General features: G+C 48.1%; 1 protein-coding gene and 1 long non-coding RNA gene across 2 annotated transcripts; one reads left to right on the forward strand and one right to left on the reverse strand.

The window, feature by feature from the left end:
• The first annotated feature begins 3862 nt into the window (after window positions 1-3862).
• LOC114843700 (uncharacterized) lies at window positions 3863-8916 on the forward strand. Its single transcript, XR_003783615.3, has 4 exons — window positions 3863-4264; window positions 4421-4513; window positions 5832-5921; window positions 8393-8916. It is a non-coding gene; the product is annotated as an uncharacterized LOC114843700 (long non-coding RNA).
• A 1888-nt stretch (window positions 8917-10804) lies between these two features.
• LOC114843714 (basic helix-loop-helix transcription factor scleraxis-like) lies at window positions 10805-21117 on the reverse strand. Its single transcript, XM_029130527.3, has 3 exons — window positions 19954-21117; window positions 19665-19881; window positions 10805-12262 (listed from the first exon to the last, which is right to left on the reverse strand). Exons 1-3 carry the CDS (start codon window positions 20334-20336, stop codon window positions 12224-12226), a joined length of 639 nt encoding a protein of 212 aa, XP_028986360.1. The 5' UTR covers window positions 20337-21117; the 3' UTR covers window positions 10805-12223.
• Window positions 21118-23640: the final 2523 nt, after the last annotated feature.

A 23640-nucleotide genomic window follows, 5' to 3' on the forward strand; every position in this document is an offset into this window, starting at 1 on the left:
AGGTCATTTATTATTTGGTGTTTTTGGAATATTTGAGAATCTGCTCAGGACCTGCTGCTGAGACTTACACCATGTCTAGACCTAAACGCTTTATGATATCTCGTATTGAACGTCGCCAGATAACATGACATGCGTGAGTAGCATGTCGTTTGCTCTGATCGACACATTACCGCTGTGAAAGAGAGCGACGCGACGCGGGTCGAGCTGATCTACGGCTCACGGCGGAGCAGAGATCTCGCCCTTCCTAAAGAGTAAATCTCCTCCATCTTTATTTATGCTGGCTGGCTCATCTGCCTTTCTCACCAGGAGGCTCGTTGTCTGTGGAGGACAGTGCTGGTTTATGGTCCGTGCAGAGGCAAGTGGCAGCAGCACATTCCCCGCTTTGCTGGGATCCATAATCCCGTCACTCCACATCTGCCGCGGTTTGTTTGGGCTGTTTGACTGTTGGAGCTGCACAAAGCGTAAACAGGAGCTGCTCTCCCCCCCCCCGTTCACCAGACGATTTCACTGCTTTCTCACATTTCCAAACATAATCACAGTCGTGTAATAACAACATGAAGTCTGTGGCCACAGCATCGGTTTCCGTTGTGCTAAAGCCAGATAGCGAGGAAAAACCGCTGCTGAAAATCAAACGAATGTGAGAAGATAAATCCTTGTTTGTCAGTGACTTCATGAGTCATTTTCACATAATGAATTCATTTTTCTTTGTCTTTTACTGGGGTCATCGTTCATTCGTTCTGCCTATGGGCTTCTGGCGTGCACTGTTTGACCATCTGGATGTCCCTCAGCTCCTGCTCCTGTCCTGGCTCCTTTGTCATCTGAGTCTGTGCAGGAGCCCGAATCAGGAGGCCTTCTGGGAAATAAGAGGTTGGAGGCTCTAATCTTTTCCATGCAAAGCACGGCCTCACTACGTGTGCATTTGTTGAATAATTACATGATAATGGTTCAAAGCCTGCCACAATCAAAACAGAAGAAGGAATGAAGTCTTATAAAACAAATGGGAAACTTGTCAAGAAACTTAATCCAGAGTTGTGGGGTTGACTGTGTTCTTCTTCTCTGGTGTTTTTGCTGCACCTCAGACAGACCTCTGTTGCTGCTAATGGCTTATGGCTCACATCTCCTCTGCTAAAGCTTCTGAACCTGCTTCTCTTTCATCGTTCAAACCCTCACATTCCTTTACCTGTGAGGGCTGTTGCTTCATGCCTCTCTCTCCGCTGCAGCCGAGCCCTGTGTGTGCTGACCTCCGCCCTGACCACAAAGCCCTGCTGGGCCACGGCAAACTGCTCGTGGAGGTGGCTGCTGAACCCTGTCACCCAAATCCCAAATGACAGTATAATAATCATCATCATCCTCATATTTCCACAGCAAAGAGTTTTTTCTTTTTTAGATGAACAACAAGCATTTTTGCAATTCACTATTGCTCACGTGTCCTGAAAGAAGCTTGGAAGCAATCGCTGCTGTTACCGTTGTGGCATCAGATTGAGAGAGAACGAATGCAAACCAAAGTGGAGCTTTTGCTTTTGTTTGTCGAGTTGGCAACTCACTTTCCACTCTAATCCCACAAAAACAGACTTCCGTCTTGGCTTGCGACTTGTCCACAATTGATTCCAGACTCATAAAGAATAAATCATTAAGATTTGTCAGCATATTAGTGAGGCACTGACTTCTTTGAGGAGAGTCTGGATCTCTCTCAGGCCTCTGAAATCCTCTAAGCTCCATGGGACACAGTACTGACCAGTAATAAAGTGTCACTAGTTAATGCACTGGATAAAATTTAAAAGGAGAAAAGGCTCTTGGAATATTTATATGTAGTTGAAAACATTAGAGCCTCAAGGCTTGGACTCGGATTTAAAGACTTGCGACTCCAGGCCCAGAGACTTAAGACTTTATTGGACAATTGAGTCAAAGCAGTATTTGCGACTTGTGCACATCTCTGGTGCGGGTGGAGCCATAAAGGTGGTGAACGCTCTCGTCTGCTTCGTCCGTGTGTCTTTTGTCCCGTCTGAAGGTTTGCATCGGGTGCAACCTGAAGGCAAACGTCTCGCTTTCTTGCATTCCGTGTTTGGCCCATCTTTGCATTTTTGTATTGTTACTCTCCACTTCTCCTGCCGCACTGTGCGCTGGTGATTGATGGGGTTTGACGTCTGAAATAGATGTTGGGAAAGTGGTGCGCAGCTTCTCGGTGTGGTCATCAATCTTCATTTCGGAGCCATTTTCTACCTTCTTTCACTATTACACTGTTGATCCGCTGGAAAAATCTGAATCCAGATAGCAAATCACTCCGTGGGTGTTTTCAGCAATCGCACTTTGACTTTAACCTTGTGACACAACGTGCACTTATGTTACACTCGTGTTTGTCGTGCTACTGCGGCGCTGTGCTTTCGGAGCCACAGTGGCCGCAGCTGGTGCACATTCCCACCAATTTACCTTCAAATCACCCACTCTGAAATCAGATATGTTCTAAGACGAAGCGTTCGTACCCATTGGCACGGTGAGCGCACAAAACCCTTCAGTTTGCGTCCGCGACGCATTAATCTTATTAGACAAGCGCACAGGAATCTGGAGCGGCTGAGGAGCAAAAGGTTGGAAATCACACTGACACGGCACCAAAGTAATGCAACCTTCCCACAGGGCCGTTCAGCCGAGTCTCCGAGTGTTATCCATCCCATAAAATGACCAATGCAGCTGAGCGAGCGGCGCTGGAGTCAGTCTCAGTGCGCAGTGTCCTGTGTGTTGGGTTTCCAACCACAAGTCTCCGACTGATGCCCCTTTTTCCATGTGAGCCGCTGCCAGTGTGAGTCCCGCTCGTGCTAAAGCTCGGCCGAGGTGCTCGGCTCCGTTCTCCTCCAATAAACGCGACACGATCTGCTGCGTCTGAAAGCACTGGAACACACACTTCACACTATATAATATGACGCATGGCAGGTTGTTGCCTGTCTGGCCTGGTTGGTGTTAAGATACGCTGATTCGATTGAATACGGATGTGCACACGCTAATCTGAATATAAACAAAGCACTGGGCTCGTTCCTGTAACATGCAACCAACAAAAGCGCAGCGGTGGAAAAATGATGGTGTCGTGTCAATTTTTCCGGATTCGAGGCAGAGGCGCGTTGCACAGAACCGGCCCTCCGGTGGATCGGAGCAGCTCAGCCAGCTGAACCCGGAACGTCGGGAAAACCTTGACAGTCCGCAGCTCAGCGAGAGGAAGAGAGGTTGCAGATGTGCGAAGCCGAGCTGCTGCACGCGGCCTTCGCAGCTGGAACTGCTACCAGGCAATTTACTCATCGGGCGGAAGAATCACACAGTGATCGTGAGCCACCGCTTTACTCTGCGGCAGAGCTGCGCTAACACCGTCGCAGCTTCTCGCACATGAATCCAGGTGTGATGTGACAGGGCCTGTTTGCGTTTTATTGCCTTTTAGCGCATTGTTTTGTTGCCATCTGAGCAAAATAAATCATCATTTTCAATCTTGTGCTCAGGAAGCAGCTGAGGTTCTAGGAAGGAGTTAATGAAACCAAGGCGAGGCTGAAGCTACTGTACAACAAACCGTGAATTACCTTGACACTGATGGTTTTGTCTCGCCCCTGTTAATTGGCTCCAGAGTCGAACCAGCGGAGGGAAACCCGTGAACGCGCGCAGCCGGATTTGCGCTCGCAGCCAAATGTTGACAGTGGAGAGGAGCGGGGTTCATATGGAACATATTGTTATTATGAGCAGTGGAAGGCGTCCAGCTGCCTATGGAGCAACAAATGGACGGGATCGTATGGTCAGAAGCCGCAGCGCTGTTAGTCTCCGCGGCTCAAGCTCCATCTCCGTCCGTCTCTCCTTCACGCACGCGCGCGACAAACCTTCCACCCGAACAAACGCATGCGCACGAGGACACCCTGCGGACGCACGCTCGCAAATCTCACTCACACGCGAGCGCAATTAACGCTGATACAAATCAAATGCCCATTTTTTTTGTTGGAGCGCAGAGCAATTTTTCCAAAAAAAAAAAAAAAAATCCGCAAAATGATCCGCAGTAATTTATAGCGTGTTTTTCACCGAGGGGAGCGATACTGGGTTCTAGGCTGTAAACGTTGCTCTGCCATGTTTATTTTCATTTCATTCTGTTCTGCCTCTAGAACACTTTACCTTGGTGATTTAGGGAGGCTCACGGTGGTTTTGGAAAACAACCAGCTGGCAGCGTTTGCGTGTGTGAAGTCAGCATTAAGCTACTGAATCCTTCCTTCCTGACGCTGTTCTGCGCTGCGCTGGGAAAAAGGTGAGTACGTCTTCACCTGTTGCACGCAGCAGCGTCGAACCAGCCTAAAAAACGAGTTCTTGAATGAACTACTGTCCTGCAGCAGGCAACGTATTTGCAGGGGAGTTTGTAAATTACTGTATAAGACTACAGTTCTTTCTTCATTCTTCGTTTCAGTGAATCAAATGAAAAGACCCAAACCAAGTAGTCTCCTGACGCTGCCTGACTTCTGCAGCCTGGCTGTGGCTCTCAGCCCCCCCGCCAAGACATGTAAATCTTTTTAAAATGGTCACAAATTCATAATATCATCATTAAAAAAAATAATATTTAAACAGATGTGCATTGTAGTTGCAGCAACAACGATCAATCAAAAGAAAATAGTTTATTCACAGACACAACAGTTTGAGTGGACGTGGATTCATTGTTGAGTTCGGTGTTTCATTGTTCTGGTTGACAATTAGATGAACAACTAGAAAGTTTATGATTTCATCCTTTATTTGTCAAGAAACTGTCATTCAAGAATGTGCCTCTCTGAGTTTTATAAAGATTTATTGCTATCTTATTTACAGTTTTTGACTATCGCTTACACACGTTTTGCAAAATTTGGCCCATTATGTCAAAACTCTCCACACAAACCAATCAGACATCAGCACTTGGAGATGAACAACTCACATCTTTAAAAAAAATGAAACACTGCAATCAAAACTTAACATTCCTTTCTGAAATCAGATTGTTGCAACAAAACCTTACACACAAGCTCCATTTGAATCACCCTTTCATATCAGCAGCAACACACTGATGAACTTTATATAAAACACAAGTCTTTGTGTAAGTAACATTTCTGCAGTGATGAAACAATAGTTTTACACACAAAACAAACATTCTTACACAAATTTATCAACAAGATACAGAAGAAACAGTGTGTGTGTGTGTGTGTGTGTGTGTGTGTGTGTGTGTGTGTGTGTGTGTGTGTGTGTGTGGTGGGGGGCTTATTGAGGATTCATCCTCAGTTGCATTTATAAAGGGGCTGTGAGGGAGCAGGTATAAACTGTGAACTGGTTCTGGTTGTTGAATCACAGCTGGTCTGTGCTGCACAGCTGCATGTGGTGATTGGGACCTAGTGAGAGTGGCCCTGATTTCATGTGATAGACGTCTCACACTCCTCCTCTCTCTCTCCTCCTCTCACTCTGACTCTCATTGCCTCCATGTTTGCATAGTTCTCCACACGTCTGACCTGGGGTCTGTTTGTAGCGCTGTGTGTGTGTGTGTGTGTGTGTGTGTGTGTGTGTGTGTGTGTGTGTGTGTGTGTGTGTGTGTGTGTGTGTGTGTGTGTGTGAGTGAGTGACTACAGTTGCCTACACAGTGTTTTCCCAATGATAACAGTGTCTAATGTAAGAAAACGTGTAGTGTTTCGCAATAAGTGTGTTACAAAAACGAAACCAAAGTGCAAACTTAAAAATGCTGTGGTCGGACTGTGTTTAACAATGTATTGAGGCTTTGGTCTAAGCATTCGCTTTTAGCGTGTGAGCAATAGGCAGAAACTGTATAATTGTGTGTCTTTTATAATAATATTTGTTTCTTGGAACAGAACAGAGTTGAATGGATTCTAGACAACATGGCCGCTGACGGAGCCGCAGCCAAAGCCCCCGGTGTGAGGGAGTTGGTCTTGGTTCAGCAGGTAAGAACGGGTTCATTAATCTTACACACGGGCTGCGCTGCCAGCTGCCACTCAGCCGCTGGGTCGGCGTGGCTCATCAGTCAGCCAGTCCATCCCTCATCCTGTCAGCCGCGCTCGCCGCCCTGTCAGCACCCAACTAACCCGTCAGGCGGTCAGTTGCCCAAACAGCAGGAGAAACGGCCGAGCGGCCAGTCAGTGGAGGCTGCTTTTCCCGAAGGAAATCTGACTAAGAGCAGCATAGATAGTGAGCGTAATTGGCTGAATGCACGCATGCGCACGCGCACGGATCCCTGAGTTATTTTCTGTAATACCCCCAGTTTCATTTCAGGCCTGGTTCGGGTCCAGGCGGTTGGCTATAATGCAGTCCAGATGGGAGACGCAGGACGGAGAGTGGCCAGATTTTTCCGGGGCTTCGGTCGAATCGAGGCTTTGCTAATAAAAGCAGAGGAGATTTTCACAGTTCCGCAGACAAAACCTTGCATTGGAATTCTCAGGGGGGCGACGGAGAGCGAGTGAGACCGCAATGTTATACTTTGTTTTTATTAAAGGGGGTGATTGACAGCTTGGAGGGAACTTTCCAGCATTAAAGCGGGGGTCTTATTGGAGAGGACAGAGCGGAGAGCGCAGGGACCTGGCGAGGCCTCGCTGGCAGGCTGCTACTGACTAAAGGCTTGGCTCCCGCTCTAATTCTCTCATTCTTACCATCCCGTCCCTTCTCTCTTCTGCCTGTTTGTAGCCCACAGCAGTCTGTACCTGCCTCTTCTCCTCTCCCCACCCGAACCCCCGCTCCTCTCCGCACTCAAATCCTCCTATTATCCATCTGAGCTGCAAACACCAACCTGAGTTAGGTTTTAGCATAAGCAGCTCTTTTCCGCCTTTCTCCCCTTTTTGATTTCTGATTTGGTGCCTAACAACCGTGTCCAGGGTAATCAGAGGGTTTCACTCTGGGGAGGGAAGCACATGCTCATAGTTGGATCCCGTGCACACTTGCTTAGAGGCTAGTAAAACACAAGGAGCCCTCTGATTCACACTGCCTGTAAAAGGATAAAACACAGAGCTTCGGGGTCGGGGTGGGACTTGCTCCAGGCTCCAGGGTGTGGCTCGTCTATCATGATATCCACCTATCACCAGCTCAGATTCACGAGAAAGGTCTTGTTTGGGCTCCCAGTGGTTTGCATAGTTGACAAGTTCATGCAGGAGAGGGGAACAAATGGCGTGTCACCTGCTGAACAGTTTATTTCGGATGATAACGTTTCACGTGTCTCTGCTGATTGTCAGCTGGCTCTCGCTGAGCCCCATCTTGGCCCCGTTTCCCACTGCTGACAGCACGGACCTGTTATGTAAAATGTAAATCTCTTTAACACTTTATAATATTGCAGTTTATATAAAAAATATTTTCAACGTTCAAAATTCTTTGCTGCTTTGCATTTTCCAGTATTGTCGGTGTTGGGTGTTGTGCATGGTTTGAATTATTGGAGGAAATAATCAATAGGAGTAGTTTGCAGTCATTGATGCTTTAAGGGACAGGAAACCGGGTCTCACTTGAACCTTTGCTCGGGTTTTCCGACAGACTGAGCGTAGACGGTCTCTGTAAGCTAAAAAGCAATAATGGAGGAAAAATGACCAACCTCCAGAGGGAACGTCAGCTCAGCTGTGTTACCTGGCCTGATTCTGCTTAACCACAAGCTTCAGAGCACAGAACGACGCCCGACAAGCTGAAGCTGAAGAGAAACAACTGGTCTTTAAAGCACGTGTTCTCAGGAGACACAGCGCCGTTCGGGACTCACCGTGATTCACTCCACTGCTGTGTCGCAATGTAAAGTTTGCGTTCTCGCAGAATGAGGTGTATGAAGCGATGAGCACTTGGACGGATTCACGCTGGACCCCCCGCAGACACGCACACACGCCGCACACGCTTCCCCGGTGGCGTTCTGCTCCACAGGACATGTCTTTTTAGCATCTAATCAAGAAAACCAGGATGCTGGCGAACGAGAGGAACGCTGTCACAGGCCGCGAGAACGGGGGAAAGATTCATAGAGGAGAGAGAGAGGCGCTGTAGGAAGCGGGCGGGAGAGCTGATTGGGGCAGAGTCCAGGATTTGGCACTTTCACAGGTGTGCACCACAGGGGGGTTGAGAAGGAAGGAGCTTGTGTACACATGTACATGTGTATGTTGGTGTAAGAGTGTGTGTGTGAGGCAGGACCTGCCAAACCGGCCACCTGTCTTTCCCTCGTTGTAGTTTTAGTGTTTCCTTTCATCCGGCCCTCAGCAGCACAGCTCCCACTTGGAGCAGTTAGCCTCCTGCAGTGTGTGTGTGTGTGTGTGTGTGTGTGTGTGTGTGTGTGTGTGTGTGTGTGTGTTTGTGTGTGTAGCTATGGTCCCACTTGGATTGGAAAGACTAATGTTCCTAAAGGTGCATTTCACTCTTTCCTCTTTGCTTTTTTCATATCTTTGTTCTTCATGTTTTATAGAGACAGTTCAAGTGGAGGCAGGAAGTTGGCCAACAGGCCTACGGAGCGGGAGAGGACACCAGAGGAAACTTCTGCTCCAACGTCAACAGGAGGTCATGCTTCAGGAAAAGCGCTGCTACCTATCCATCTTTAATTAATAGACTGTATTCAGCTGGGCACCATCTGAGCGCGAAAACACGGGCAACTTGGAAAAAAACAGGAAGTGTTCCCGTCTCCTGCACAGATTCTCGTGTTATGACACTTGAGGAATATAGAAATGGCTCATTTATGCTTTTGAGGGACGGTCCAAGAGTCTGTCAAGCTGCTTATTTTCAAACATTGTTTTTTTGTGAAGCCAATCGTGAGCCTTCCCTTCAGTTTCCCGTCCAGTCAGTCGTCGGGGAGCGTGCGCGGCGCGGAGCAGGGTGAAGGCTAAATAACCTGGGGCCGGCCGTCACAAGGAATAAAGGAAGCTGAAATAATTCCACATGCGCATACATGCTGTATTAAAAATATGGCTGCTGAAGCGGCAGGTTTTTTTTTTTCAGAGCCAACAGAAGTGAGAACGCTGGACTGCAGATTGTTGTGACCACAAACACGAATCTTGTGCCAGTGTCGCTCTGTGTTTGTTGGACTCCGGCAAACATTCCCATTTTATTGGCAGACGTCTGCCGCGAGCTAACGCGCTAGCACGGTAGCCTCACCAGAATCACTTTCACACTCTGCCTCTGCTGCACGTGCTGCTTCCTGGACGATCAAGGCACTGATGCCACTGAGCGGCTCTCACCTCCAAGTCAGCAGGGCACCTTCAGGCCCTTGAACAGTATGTGGTGCCACTGCTATCACCTAGGATTCAGGACAGAATCTGTGTTTAATCACAGCTATCAGCTCTCATGTGCCAGATTTCCATGGAGGCATTTTCATCAGAGACTATTATATTGACAATAATTCAGTGGTCCAGCCTCCGGTTCACCTTGGTCCAAAACCGCCCACTTAACTACGCCACGGCAGCCTGCCCTCTCAGCTGATCTGTTTTCATGGATGTAAAATACAGAGATCATTAGACAGCTAAGTCATATCACAGACCCCTCTGCTTAGCGTGCGTGCGTGTGGCTGCGCACACAGTACTTCCATTTATTTGCACATATGTAAGTTCATTGGTGTGCGGGTGTAAATGGTCATCTGTGTGTGTGTGTGTGTGTGTGTGTGTGTGTGTGTGTGTGTGTGTGTGTGTGTGTGTGTGTGTGTGTGTGTGTGTGTGTGTGTGTGTGTGTGTAGGCGTAGGGGGAATCTGATCTGTTCTGTGTGGGAGGAACCAGTTCCTTTTTCCCCTCTCCACCGCTCAGACAGACGGCCTGCTAGAGAGATCAGGCTTTCAGACTAACTGGACCAGAAGTCATTAGGACACGCTAGACACACAACACTTTTTTCGACGCTATTGCTTCCTTTTAAAAGAAAAAACAGTAAGATTATCTGCGTCTCATTAGCTCAATAGATCTAAGACGTTTTAAGCAAGATGCACAGCTCGGTTTGAATCTTGTTTCTTGGGAACCAGCGAGCAGCAGGGACCACTTATATTGAAGCTGTGCCCTCACATATGGTCTGTTGTGTCTCTGTGTTATGTTTTGGGGGTGAAACTGGTCCCGGCACCGGGGCTTGAAGGGCATTTGGAGCATAATGTGCTAGAAGCGTCTCTTCTTTTCACCAGCGAGTCTGCAGGAATGATTTTAGTTTATTACACCTTTCCCTCTCCATTACCTTTGTGAGACATTTCATTGAAGCAGCCATCCACTAGGACACATTCATTGGTGCTGTTTATAGTTGTGTGCTCTGGGTGAGATTATGCATACAGTAAATCAGCTCCGTTACTCCAGTCTGACTGTAGCCTCCACTCAGCGCTTTGGTAGCGTTTGACGTCTACGTCAGAGCGTTTGCTCTGAGTTTTTTTGTTGGTTGGGTGGTTTTTTTTTGAGCAGACACTTGTCACACTGTAGAAAAAGCTCCTTAATTGGCGCCTTGGTGGCAGAAACAGCTTGTTAGTGTTGTTAAACGCTAATTTGGAAACGGCAAACAGTGCAGCATGAGGCCTCCATTAAAGAGAACGGCTCATTTACATCTCACTTAATGGTGGAAAATAGCTTCAGAAATGCTGCTGTTAAGTGTTTTTTAAGTGCTCAGCCAGAGAGCTATGAACTTGGTATGAGAACCAATAATAGATCCCACTTTCCTAAATGAGTTTAACTAATATATTCTATGATTATGAAGTAGAAGAGGAATGCCACAGAATCATTGACTCAGTAACTGCAGTAATTGCTTTTTATTGGGACTGCATATCTGCTATTGGAACAGCTAAATCTACTGGAGCTGCTCTAACTAGATTTTATAATGAACCAGTTATATCATATATCAGTGAATAGAAAATGAAACAAAAGAAGGTATTTATTATGAACAATGGACAGTGTTCAGTATAAAGGGACATTTCTGCTTTGCTAAAACTCTGAAAAAGAAAAAGCAGCAGGGCAACAAAAAGAGGAAAAAGGACGGACAGACAAATGTGTGTGGCTAAACACGCTTTAAAGCCATCACCAACCAGACTCGGGTCTGTGGCACTCGAGGGAGAAGGTAGGAAGAGGAAGAGAGAGAGACAGCATGTGGAAAGGTAAGGAGGAGGACAGCGAGGGGACACCAGCAGATGTCCAAGTAGTCGTACCTGCAGATTCGATCGGGCCCCCTCCTTTCCTGCTCCTCTGCTCCTCAGACCCCTCTTGTTCGCCTCATCTTCTGCCGCTCGCTGTCTCTGTCGGCTCTAATCTTTCCTCCCTCCGCAGAAAAGCACAGAGAGCGAGCAAGAAATATGGAGCGTGTGCGAGAGAGAGAGAGAGAGAGAGAGAGAGAGGGAGGGAGAGCGAGCCAAGGTTACGAGCACAAATTAGGATGATTTGAGGCACAGGTGTACTGTACGCGCAGTGAAAATCTGCAGGGCTGTCATTTAATTGAGATCAAATTATCTCTCGTCTAAAATAAGTGCCCGAATGAGCACGAGTACAATAAAAGCACGGCTTGGTATTGAGAAACCCTCCGCGGCAGAGGACAGGGTAACAGTGGAAACTTTTATGTTTATTAGTTGGGACTGGGGAGAATTTGAGATCTGCTCAAAATACCACTGACATATGAATGAAATCTCCTTCCATATATACAAAAAATTTATTGGTCATCTTGAGTTATTTTCCAGCATTAGGACACTTTCGGAAATGATTATTAGAAACAACCAATGCCACAAACTTTCCGTGTTCTTTGATGCCATGAACTGTTCTAACAGCCAATGTTTAGTACCGCCTCCGTATTTAAGAACGCCATATGCCTGTTAAATAACATTGTTTCATTATATAATGTTATGTTACATAAATATACATTTATATTTCAGTTTACACATTAATAACAGCTTTCGATGAATACAAATTTCTTTTTCATAGGTGTTGTGTTTTTGATCATGTGCCACAAGTTCCTCAGACTTTGAAAAGTCGATGAGGCTTTGAACAATACAGTAAAAAGTCTCTTATAAGTGTCGCTGAAAGCATTTTCATGGAGTTAATAAGAATGTAAAAGCCATTTAAAAGTACTGAGAAGCGTTTTACATTTGAAAACACTCTCCGAAAGAAAAAGTTCTTGTGAAATGATACAGACGTAAAAAAAAGAACAACAAAAAAACAAAAGGTGAAGCTCTTGCAAAAGTCCTGGAAGTGCTGTGGAAGTCCCGCAGAAGTCTGTGTTTGGCATCACGAGTCTGACAAGTCCTCGGGCTGCGGGAATAAACCGCCGGAAGCGTGAGCGTCGTGCGCGTGGGTTGAGTTGTTAGCTCCTGATGGCCGACTTCCTGTCTCTGTCTTTGTTCTGCAACGAGAAAACACAACATCTTGCTTCGTTACGGGTTCGACAACGAAATCCATTCAAACATGATGACCATGGCTAGAAACAAATGGCCTCCCATTCAAGCTTGGGACATGAAAGACTGATGAGCGGTGGTCGTGTATGATCTCGCTTCTGCAGAACAGAATAGAACTGAACCTACATGTACCTACAGTGAGAGAGTGCAGACCAAAACCCGGCCCGTACAGTATTATCTTTAATTATGCTATAACCTGAACAATGACATCATGATATGCTCTTGGTTTATCTGTGGTATCAGATTCCTGGCGGGTAGAGAGACGCTGACGATCTGGCCAGGAAAATCACGTCACATTTTCCCTCCTCACCTAACCTCTGCTCTGCTCTCGTCTCAGGCCGTCTGAAGCAAGGTTTGTTGAACACACCACTGACTGATATGCACATTTCATCCCGGCTTTGCTAATTACTGTGAGTAATCTCTATGCTGTGTATGCAAGCGCCCAGAGGCTATTGTGCCCCCCCCATCCACTCCCCCTGCCGCCTCCCTTCGCTCTCCTCCCATCAGCCCAACACCTGTTATACATTTCCTCCCAGACCGTGCACAAGGTGTAGGTGTTTGGAAAAATCTGTCTGACTGACATCAACAAAGGTGGGTAGGTGTTTGGAAGGGTATCAGGCAGTAATGAGGGAGTGAGATCATAGGATTTGGACGGGAATCGGTCCTCCCACTGATTGAGGTGAACGTTAGGAGACACAGGAACTATTACTGTCAACTCTTCCTCCAGCTGGACTACGAGCAGAAGATCATTATTACGCTGTTATTGCCGAGACATAAACGATCGCGGCTTTATCGTTGCCTGTGTTACCTTTTGTTGTTCTGTTGTGTTTTGCTCCTAATCAGAAGCTGCATGCTGGACGTTAGTGGGTCGGTAGACGGAGCAGAGCTGCATTTGCTTTCTAGTTTGGAGCTACAGTAATTATGCAGCAGGGAATCAGACACAGGGAAACATGTGTCAGAAAGCATTTGCTAATTACAGAGTCAGCTTAATGAAGTGTTTACGCACGTCTCCCGGTGTTTATAGAGGTAATGACGGCAATTAATGAATGTATCTGCAGCTGAATGTGGCTTATAGGGAAACAGCAATGTGAAGATACTGTATGAGCAATGAATGAATGAATACTTGGAGCACAAGTGAATCATCTTAAGTCTCACAGTTACTATGCAGGAAATTCTAATTATGATAATAATCATAATAATAAATGGCCAATTTATGGAGCTAATGATGCGAGCAGCTTTAATTGTTGAGTGATTCTCCTGCTGTAACCTGCATGGACTGGTGTAGGACGACTATGAAGAGGTGATTTCAAGCCTGTAAAGCCTTTAACCAAACTAGAGTACGACTCTGCTGTTATTGTGCAACACAACACTATGAAAGCAGCAGCTGGAGGACACAACCAGCCAGGCTGTGCGCCGCTCGCTGGAAGCCGCGGTGGAAAAGTGTAGGTATTTATCAGTGGAAATAGACGCGCTTAATGCCGGTTACGGGTACATGAAAACTCGGGCCCCGCGACGCGCGGCGGCGACTCGATGATTTACCAAATTGCCGCGAAATCGCGTCCCGTCTGACTGCGGAGCGCCGGGCGGCCGTTTGCAATGGGGACGGCCAGGCTGGTTGGGCCGGAGCCGCGCCGCTTCAGTCAAAACAGGAGGAGGGGGCGTTGAGGCCGGCCTGTTAGTCAAAACAATCTCCCAAGACTAATAGGGCACGGTCGGATGACATCTCCGCTCTCTGGCTTCATCCAAACACCCACACGCACACAGACGAGCTGCCTCCCAGAGGGGCCATTTGTCCAGCGCTAATATGATTACCTGACTCTGTTTACTTTAGATACAATATGATGATATTTCCACGGTGGAACAATATTATTTTTCACCAAAGTGAAAGCAGCTTGTCTTTTCTCTAATGTGGGTCTTCTCATCAGCTCCCGCGTATTCAAACGTGAGTATTGTTCTTCCCAACCTGCACCCGGCCCGTTCTACCTATAGCAGTGGGATTTTCCATGCGGCCTCGCTCTGTCTTTTTTCTTGGGGTAAATCATCATATACAAACATCTCATTTGGTTCCTGGCTGCACGAGGAGAGGAATGACTGCTTGGAAAATATAAGCCCACTTGGGTGCCGGCCTGCAGTCGCATAAGGAGAGTGGTATTCAACAATGAGAGCCGGTCGTATCCCGTTTAACGTGTGAACGTGCATCAGCGACTACCGGGCGTTGTAATCATCCTCATGAACGGTCGTGCATTAGGAGATCACAGCCGTACATAAAAATAAAACAAAAATAACATCAGGCATTGGAATGAGTGTGATGTGGCTTGGCCTCGGCAGACGTGTGCTTTGTGTTGACTGTGGTTCCTAACAAGCATCCTGGTGGCTGCAGACAACACTGGATTTATCTGCGATTGCCTCGTCAGGCGTAGTTCACACCACGCACACACACGTGGGTCTCATTAGTCGTAGTTTTACGACGGCAGCGCGGGTTTTCAGTGTCTTAGCTGCGTCGCTCACTCGCCGTCACTTTCTCATCAGCCGCTGCAGCCTCAGTGCTCGGCGTTTCACGAAGCAGCACCCTTTTAACGGGCTTTTCTGCTTTTGGTGTGTGCCTCTTTGAGACCTGCTCCTTGTCGGGCTCAGCTTTCTGTAGTTGTGTTTTAATTTGCTCCGTGAGCAACCGTCTCCCTGAAGACCGAAGGACAACAGAATGATAGCTCTGCTAATAGATTTTGTTAGTTATCTGACCCGACTTCTTCTGTTAGTCTTGAATTAGGTTTTAACTGCTTCCATCTGTGCAGAGAATATACAGACAGGTTCATGCATGAAGGCACACAGGCACACACACACACACACACACACACACACACACACACACACACACACACACACACACACACACACACACACACCAGACGTGACTTAGAATATATATGAAAATTGCCTTTTACTGTAGCTACCTTCACTGCACCTTGTTAACACAACAAACTGAGAAACAAACAGTCCTGGGACACAAAGCACTGAGTCCAACTCAGCACCAGCATTGTCATTAAATGAGGGTAATTTAGTTTTCATCTATGACCCTAAAACGTCTACTTCAAGCACACAAGTGACGTAATGCGTTTTTCCACTGAAAACAGACTAATATCCCAACGGCTGTGAAAACCGCAGTCATTAACGTACTCCTGCACATGCTCCATCCGTGCATTTAAGCCCTCTTAAGGTGCACGGTTCATTTGATCCCTATAAAGACGCAAAGTGTAGTTTCGGCACATTCGAAAACCCAACTGTCCAAACTGGAGGATGAATAGGGAGGTTGATTATCCCGCTGACTTGTTGGCTACTTCTCTCCCCCGCTCGCTCTCCTCCTCCGTCTCTGTTTCCACAGCTTCCTGCACACCATTAGTTCAGAACGTGTTGAAAGCACAGTCGTCGTCCAGGGCTCTTTAACTCTGTAATCATATATGAGGTTTTCTGGGTGTCTAGAAAGAAGCAATGAACTGCTGTCTGGCTGTGAGGGTGAGGGGGGAAAAAGTGGAGGAGGAGAGTGAGCTGCTGCTGATAAAAGTCTGAGCACGGTGCACTGAGAGCCTGTGTGCCGGTTCTTTGTACGGTCACGCATGTGTGACAGTGTGTGTGTGTGTGTGTGTGTGTGTGTGTGTATGTGTGTGTGTGTGTGTGTGTGTGTGTGTGTGTGTGTGTGTGTGTGTGTGTGTGTGTGTGTGTGTGTGTGCCTGTGTGTGTGTGTGCCTGTGTGTGTGTGTGTAGGTGGGTAAGCAGGGAGGGCGTCTCACACACAGCGGTTTCCAGGCTTCTTTAACATCACCATCAAAGCTCCACGTCAATGTGTTTCTAATAGTAGCAGCTGAATTAAACACTGGCTGAACAGGCCTCTGCAGAGGATAAATCATTTGCAGAACAATTAGCTCATTTGTTGCTCCGCTCTGCACTGCCAATGACTTCCAGACCCGGAGAGTCAGCCAGTGTGTGTGTGTGTGTGTGTGTGTGCGTGCGTGCGTGTGTGTGTGCGTGTGTGTGTCTACATGTACAGTACAAACCCTTCACTCAAAGAACCACTCGCACACATTATAGTGAGTCTCATACAAACACACACGCGTCCAAATTCAGTGGACCTTCTTGGATCTCTTGCCCTCAGAGGAACACGGTGCAGCTCTGGTGCCACCGTCTTTTCATCCACCCTGCTTTCCAGTCACCCACAACAATCATCGCACATAAAAGTTTTACGGCAGGCCAGATGTCAATTAAAACCGCTGGCGATATTAGGAGGCGTGCACCTCGGCTGTAATGCTTCGCTGTCTCGCTACACTGTCACATTTCGCTGTCATTTATTGCGAATTCCGAATAAGTCTGATTCCTTTAAGCTGGAATTAAACTGGGCTCTTGGCTTAAAGCGCTCGTAAAGGCGACTAAATGGAACCACCTCAAAGGCACAATTGTCTTTCTACAGCGACCGCACGATGAGTATCATAGTGCAACTGTTTGTTTCCAAACGTATAAATTGTCTTTTTAATTCATCAAATACTGGAAAACGTGTCTACTCAAACCCAGCTGGAAAGAAAAGGCTCTGAATACCAGCCCCACCTGAACGCTTCACCTCCTGTCCAGTAAAAGAAGACTCCCAACTGATACACAAGATCAATTAAGGTGCTTCTTCAAGAGTCATACTTAAATATAAGGTCTTCCTGCTGCAGGCACCTGACAGTTACACCGATCAGCCGACGCGGAGAGAGGCCTCGCACAGGATGTCTGCATCAATCAAGCGGACAGCGCGGGGAGTTGAGTGGCCCTGAGCGCACCTCAATCCTCAGCCCCTCATTCCCAGATGTGTGGATGCACCTCCGGCCACGCCACACGCCGGCGCTCCACACGTATAATGACATCACGCTCCGCCTGGCGTGTAGCGCGTTGGTAACGCTTAGCCCTCGCTGCGCGGTGGTCATTAGCAGCGCGGAGGCTTCACGTGAAGCCGTTTCACTGTATACACGCGTAATTGGGGGGAAATGAGCGTGTACTTTTCTCACTTTCAGCCTCTCCTCCGCTGGAAAGAAGTGTAATTGAAGCAGCTGCTCTAAGCAGATCTGACAGCTGTGATGAACCTCAATGACCGAAAAAACATACAAAGAGAGCACTCAGGACACAAAGTCTCGTTTTACCCTCACAATTGTTTCCTCTCTGTAATCACAGCACCGACTCTGCCCTTTAGCCCACTTAAACGCACCGTACGGTCACTTTACCGGGGAAAACTGAGAAGCTCTCGGTTCTGCCAATCAGAGTTAACCACCCAAAGGCCTTATGAGACAAATCAATTCTCCCGGTTCGGGTTTTTTTTGCTGCTGAAACCTGAAAATAGTCACTCATTTATTGAGACAGTTTAAATATGTGTCTGGGAGCTGTTTGTAAAGCTTTGTGCATTTCTGTGGGTTCTTCTTGTCAATTTATCTGGTGTGAAAGTAGCATTTGGAGTTCCTTTCTCTTCATTCGCGTCTGGTGTCGACAGGGAAATCAGAAGGGGGGTAATGACTAGATAATGACTTTCCGCTGGGCTGCAGTTCATGAAAACTTGCACAAATACACGTCCGTACACCCGGCGTGACCCTTGGAGGAGTTAATGTGAAACAGCACAATTTGACTGACAGCGAGTAGCACCGGCTCAGTCAGAGTGTCAGCGTTCTCGCCTCAGAAAGCTCCCCAATTGTTTTCCACCCAGCGTGCGTTTACAGGTCAGCCGTGCGCGCGCGGCAGCGAGGTGACGGCGCCGGATAGTATTACGCCGCTCCGGCCCGCAACCCTGACCTCCGCCGGGCTGATCGATGCGCCCGGGGCCCGGGGAGAGACGGGTAACGGGAGGAGCTGGCGGCTGGAAGCGAGGAGGACGGGGTGAAACGCGAGCGGCGCTGATGCTGCAGGAGGAAGGGGACGGTGACACAGAAGCAGACAGGTTGCAGCCTGGTCGTCTCACAGCTGAGGGCGTCTGGGTTTAGACACCAAGGTCGTCTAGGCTTTCACTTACTGGGGTTCAGAGGGGAGGCAGCCGTGAGGGGGGGGTACACATGCAGCGCCCAGACTCAGGTTATCCCCCAGCTAAAGGGTCTCTGGGCGTAGGTATTGGCTTTCACACAGTGCTGGGGTAACGGGGGAGTCTGCCAGATGTCAGCTCCTCGCCCATAAATCCTGCTAAATGGGCAGCTGCTTTGGGTGCGAGTGGGAACGCTGAGCGGATGTCACCTCTCTATCATCCTCCGCGGCGGCTGCCGAAGGACCAGCAGTCGCATAAATTTTGCCTTCAATCAGTTGATGTCAATGCTTGCCGGCCTGTTATATCTCATCGGGCTGTTTCCTGTGCTGAGAATGTTCTTGATTACGTCTGCTTCCTGCGCCGAATCAATCAAAAGTCAGCTGAAACGTGTGCTCGTTCTGTATTAGAGCGGAGACTGACAGCGCAACATTGATTTATGCCTAACCAAGGGAATAAGCATGGAATGAGCAGTAATGGACAAACTGGTCAGACTGTGTTTGTCTTTGAGTTTTATACCTGGACTTCATTTTGTGGCACCATAACTAGTCTGAGTGGCGGTCACCAGTCTGTGCGATAGCTCCTTTTGATTAAAGCCCTGTATCCAGGCTGACGTCAATACACTCTTAATACTATACACATGGTGTTGGATGGATTTCATGGGCTCCAAGTCATAAATCTGAGTCGCTGCATAAATACACTTGTAAACTTTAAATTCATATTTTCAAAATAGAAGGAAAAAAAAAAGGCATCGCAGTTGGATGTTCTCTGCGGTCGTGCATGTTTTGCCACTGTTCCTGACCTACTTCAGCTCCTCTGACAGGAAAAGAAAAGGCCATTTCTCATACTCGCTGAAGCGTCCACGCAGTTTCAGAAAGCACCTTGATCTTTGGAGCCACCTGCTCGAGTTAAACCAACCCCCAACAGTACAATAATGCTCAGTCCTCTCCCCCAGAAGAGGACTTTAAAGAGGCTGCGCTTTTTAAAGTCCCTCAGGGCCAATCAGGTTTACAGGCGCGGCCAGTGATCTCAGGTCAGCTTTAAACTTCAAACTGACCCCAAACCACAGCAGTTTCCTAAATGAACCTTTATTACTATCAATGTTTTATACTTCTCAAAAATATTTTTGTAATCGGTGGAAGCGTTTATAATTATTAGGATTAAAAGTAAACAGTCCGAATCATTTTCTTACGCTTTAGTCACTGTTTAACCAAACAGCTTTATTGAAAGGCTATTTTTATACTTTTATAAAGTTCAGTTACACCATTTATGACTTGTTTATCATAACTCTCCGGAATCTTACGGACTCAAGGTCGTCTGCTCACCATTTTCCTCTGGTTGCTGAGGCAGAAAGTACAGATGTGCTTAGGCTGAGCTGATTGGTCAGATCCCCGGCTGGGGGAGGAGCTAACGTGGAAGAACGGCGGCGAGGGAGCGTGGCAGGGCTGTCCGTCGTGAAGGCCCTCTCCCAGGAGCAGCACGTTGCCCAGGTGACTGATGTAGCTGCTGGCCAGGCGGAGCGTCTCGATCTTCGACAGCTTCCTGCAGAAAAACAACAGCGGGGCGTTAGGAGCAGTAAGTTAGCGTGGGCGCTAACGCTGCCGCGCTCCGTACCTGTCTGCCGGCTCGGTGGGGATGAGCGTGCGGAGCGCGGTGAAGGCCGTGTTGACGGAGTTAGTGCGGTCCCGCTCCCGCGCGTTGGCCGCCGTCCTCTGGTGGACCTGCACGGGGGGAGACGTGTCCACGGGGACGTGCCTCACCGCCACGCCCCCCGGGTCCACGCCGCCGCCGCCGCACAGCTTCCTCTTCCTGTTCACCTTGATGTGGAAGGCGGACGGCGACGAGGAGGACAGGCGGAAGGCGGACGACTTGCCGCCCCGCTCCTCCGAGCCCGAGCCCTCGCTGCCGTTGTCGTCCTCGTCCTCGGAGAGGAGGGCGATGTCGCCGTACAGGAAGCGGCCGGCGGGAGGGGGCGTGCGCAGCATGGCGAAGGTCATGGCGGCGGCGAGGCCGGTGTGGGTCCAGCGAGCTGGGGGCCTCTCTCTCTCTCTCTCTCTCTCTCTCTCTCAGTGCAGACTGTGCTGAGCCACGGGAGGCGGCGGTCCTCCGTCCACGGCGCTGCCTTGGTTCTGTGTGGAGAGATGAGCGCGCCGGGGTTAAGTCAGCGTTCGGTGACCCGACCTCCGTCGCCGCCTGTCACAGGTCCCGCTTGTTTTTCTCTCTGGGTTTGTTTCAAAAACACTTCAAATCCCAAAGGTCGGATCCTCTTCCATTTAATCCTTTGAAAACAAAATTTGAAATGGCATGTTGATGGAGGGTGGTTGCGGATTTGTTGTCTTTTTCCCCTCTGAGTTGCTTTTTAGTCTTTTGTTCCTATAATTGTCTGCTTGGGTTGCAAGAACTGCTTCCAGACTGAAGCAGCGGTTTGACTCTCCCTCTCCCTCTCTCTCTCTCTCTCTTGCTCGCCCGTCCTTCTCCCTGTTTGCCTTTTTGCTCCACGTGTGCTTGCTGTCTGAGTGTTTCCGTCTGCCTCCGGTCTTATAGCCAGTGGGAGGGCCGGAGGACTCCTCCGCTCCTCCCCCTGGGCAGCGAGGGTCCCCCAGCTGCTGTCTAGAAGCGGCCGTGGAGACCGGAGGCAAGAGGCAAACCATCAGCACCAGTTTGTTTTGGCTGCAGACTTGTGTGTTCCAGGGGAAATCCACCCTAGAACCCGCATTCGGTACATGGGTTAGACGACCTCAGAGGTCACACAGAACCTCAGAACTCAACATTCCTGCCAGCGTGAAGCCCGTATATGCGTTGTCTGCGTTCCACCAGAAACAAAAAATTAAACTGACACGCGTGATCATCCGTGATGAAGCGACCGCTCTCCAACGTCTTGTTTGCAGGTTTCTCGTGAATCCTCTGTGATGATCCACTGATTTTCCAGATTTATGTGCAGGGACCCGGGAGCAAGCAACGCTTAAGCTGGGAAGCCCGAGCTGTAAAACAAGAGCTGGACTCCCTCCACGTCTTCTCTTCCTCCCTCGGCCTCCTCCCCTGCGCTGCATTCGTCCCCGGACAGCAGGCCGGGAGGCGGCGGCTGCAGCGCAGGAGGCTGGAGGCTCGTGGCTGCAGCCACTGACCACGAGCGCAGCCGCCTGCGCAGCCGCCTGCGCAGCCGCCTGCGCAGCCGCCTGCGCAGCTGCCTGAAGACCTGCTCAAAGTCTGCCGTCAGGGGATTCGGGTCACGCGGGATTGTTGGGATGAAGCTGAGGCTCTGGGGTTGGTTAATAATACTCACACTCCCTTTAACGATCTGTCTTCTCGGGGAAGAAAAGAAAAATAGAGGGGAAACAGCAGAAACTGTTGAAAAATAAAGAAAAGAAAGAAGGACAAGTGGGTTTGAAATGAATGATGCACAGGGTAAAGGAGCTCGATCTGCTGTGAATGCTGCTCCTGCAGCTTGGAAAAGGAAACTCGCCCTTCACTTTTACTGAAAGCGTTTTACAGTCTTCATCAAACCTCGATCTGCTTTTCATACTGCACTTTAAAGTCTGTGGGATTTTATTTGCCATGATTGCGCAACTCAACTCTCCGACCGGTCTTAAAATTTTGCTTCCTGTTTTAAATGTACAGTGGTTGAAGGTTGACAACCTATGTAAAAGTCAGCTATGAGGTCTCCAGTCCTCGGTGGTGCATTACTGCCATCGCTGGAATGCATCCTTTTGTGGAGATTGGCAAAGGAGAGCTACTAGTGAAAACTAATAGCACGGTGAATAATTTGTCAGTGTTAGGAGATATTCCCTCTCACTTCTCTCTGTCATTTTTCCTTCCCTCGCCATGAATCTTGTCCTCTGACACAGCTTCACAACAGCTCATATGCATCTGCATAAACACACAACAGGGGAAATCTCTGATTACAGGACATGCTTCCAACATATAGCAGAGGCAACAGAGGCTTGTTATCTGTAACAGGGTAGCAACATTAGAATGGAGCTGGGGGTTTTGGTTTTAGGTTTTTACACCCATAATAAAAGTTCAGAGTAGTCTGATTTTACTCAAACAAAGCTAAAAGAACAGAAATTGCACCAAGTTAGACTGGACACGAGCAGAAAACGCGTTCTGTGCTGCAGTCCTCAGTTCTCAGATGTTCAGATGGATGTTCTGCTAGTTGAGCTTCAGGCTAAATCTCCGTTACCTAATGTCATAACAGCTGCGGCAAACGTCGCTGCAGGTCTAATTATTCGGCATTAATATTATAACACTCAGGTTGAGACGTGTGTGTCTTATCACTCCTCTGAAATTAGACAGGGCCAATAAATGAAACGCTGTGATTTCGGCCAGTTATAACAAGCAGCTCGCAGACACTGATGTGTTGGGCAGATACAAAGAAAGTATTTCACGAAGAATCTAAGTACAGACCACCGCTCAAATACACTGATTAATGAGTGTCAGTCTGTATATTTTTGAGTGACTACCAACTATGGAGATGTGTTTCCAAACCACCTTCACTGTGGTCCATTATTACATGCGTTGCCATGATCTTCCTCTCATTTGCATGTCCCGAGAGCGTGTGGCTGGTCTAACACAGTATCCATTTCTCTCCGAATCTCTGCCCGCAGGCCAGAAAACATTTCGCTGGATGTAATGTAGACATTAAGTCCTTTCACAATCACACATGGCTGCATTTGCCAGAAGAATGTTGTATGAAAAGAAAATAGCTCTATTACAGCACAATAATAAGGACATTTGCATAAAACTACACAAGATGTTGACCTTAGTGAGCAAAACACTCTGTATTTATGTTGAATACTCCAATAGAGAGCAGGGATTGTCTCTTAAAGTTTGCTTTTGAAATTAATTTAACGAGAGAACACGACTCCAAACCCTTCATTGTTTACTGCTGGATGTACGATTACAACACTGCAAATTCAGAACAATCTAGAATTGGATTCATGCTCCACCGTTTGTTGCTGCAGCGTTTGCTAACAAAGCTGGACTCAGAAACTGAAGGGCTTGTGTTCAGCTCCAACAGACAAACACTGGTGAAAACATAAAGCACCAAACTTCAAAATCCTGATTTAGCCACTGAAGGTTCCACTGTGTTCACCCACCGAAGCTCCTCACACAAGCTCACCACTGCTGAGATGCATGAATGAGGACAACACCCTGAAAGGATCCTGTCTCCAGCAACACCTGCAGATTCTGGAGCAACCTGTCGTAAATCAAGCAGTAATAAACTGCACGTGCTGCTGTTAATAGACTAAAACCAGTAAAGAACCAGCATGACAATGGTGGCATTTATCTAAAACAGACTCT

The sequence above is a fragment of the Betta splendens genome, chromosome 16, assembly GCF_900634795.4.
Source record: "Betta splendens chromosome 16, fBetSpl5.4, whole genome shotgun sequence".
Taxonomy (NCBI): domain Eukaryota; kingdom Metazoa; phylum Chordata; class Actinopteri; order Anabantiformes; family Osphronemidae; genus Betta; species Betta splendens.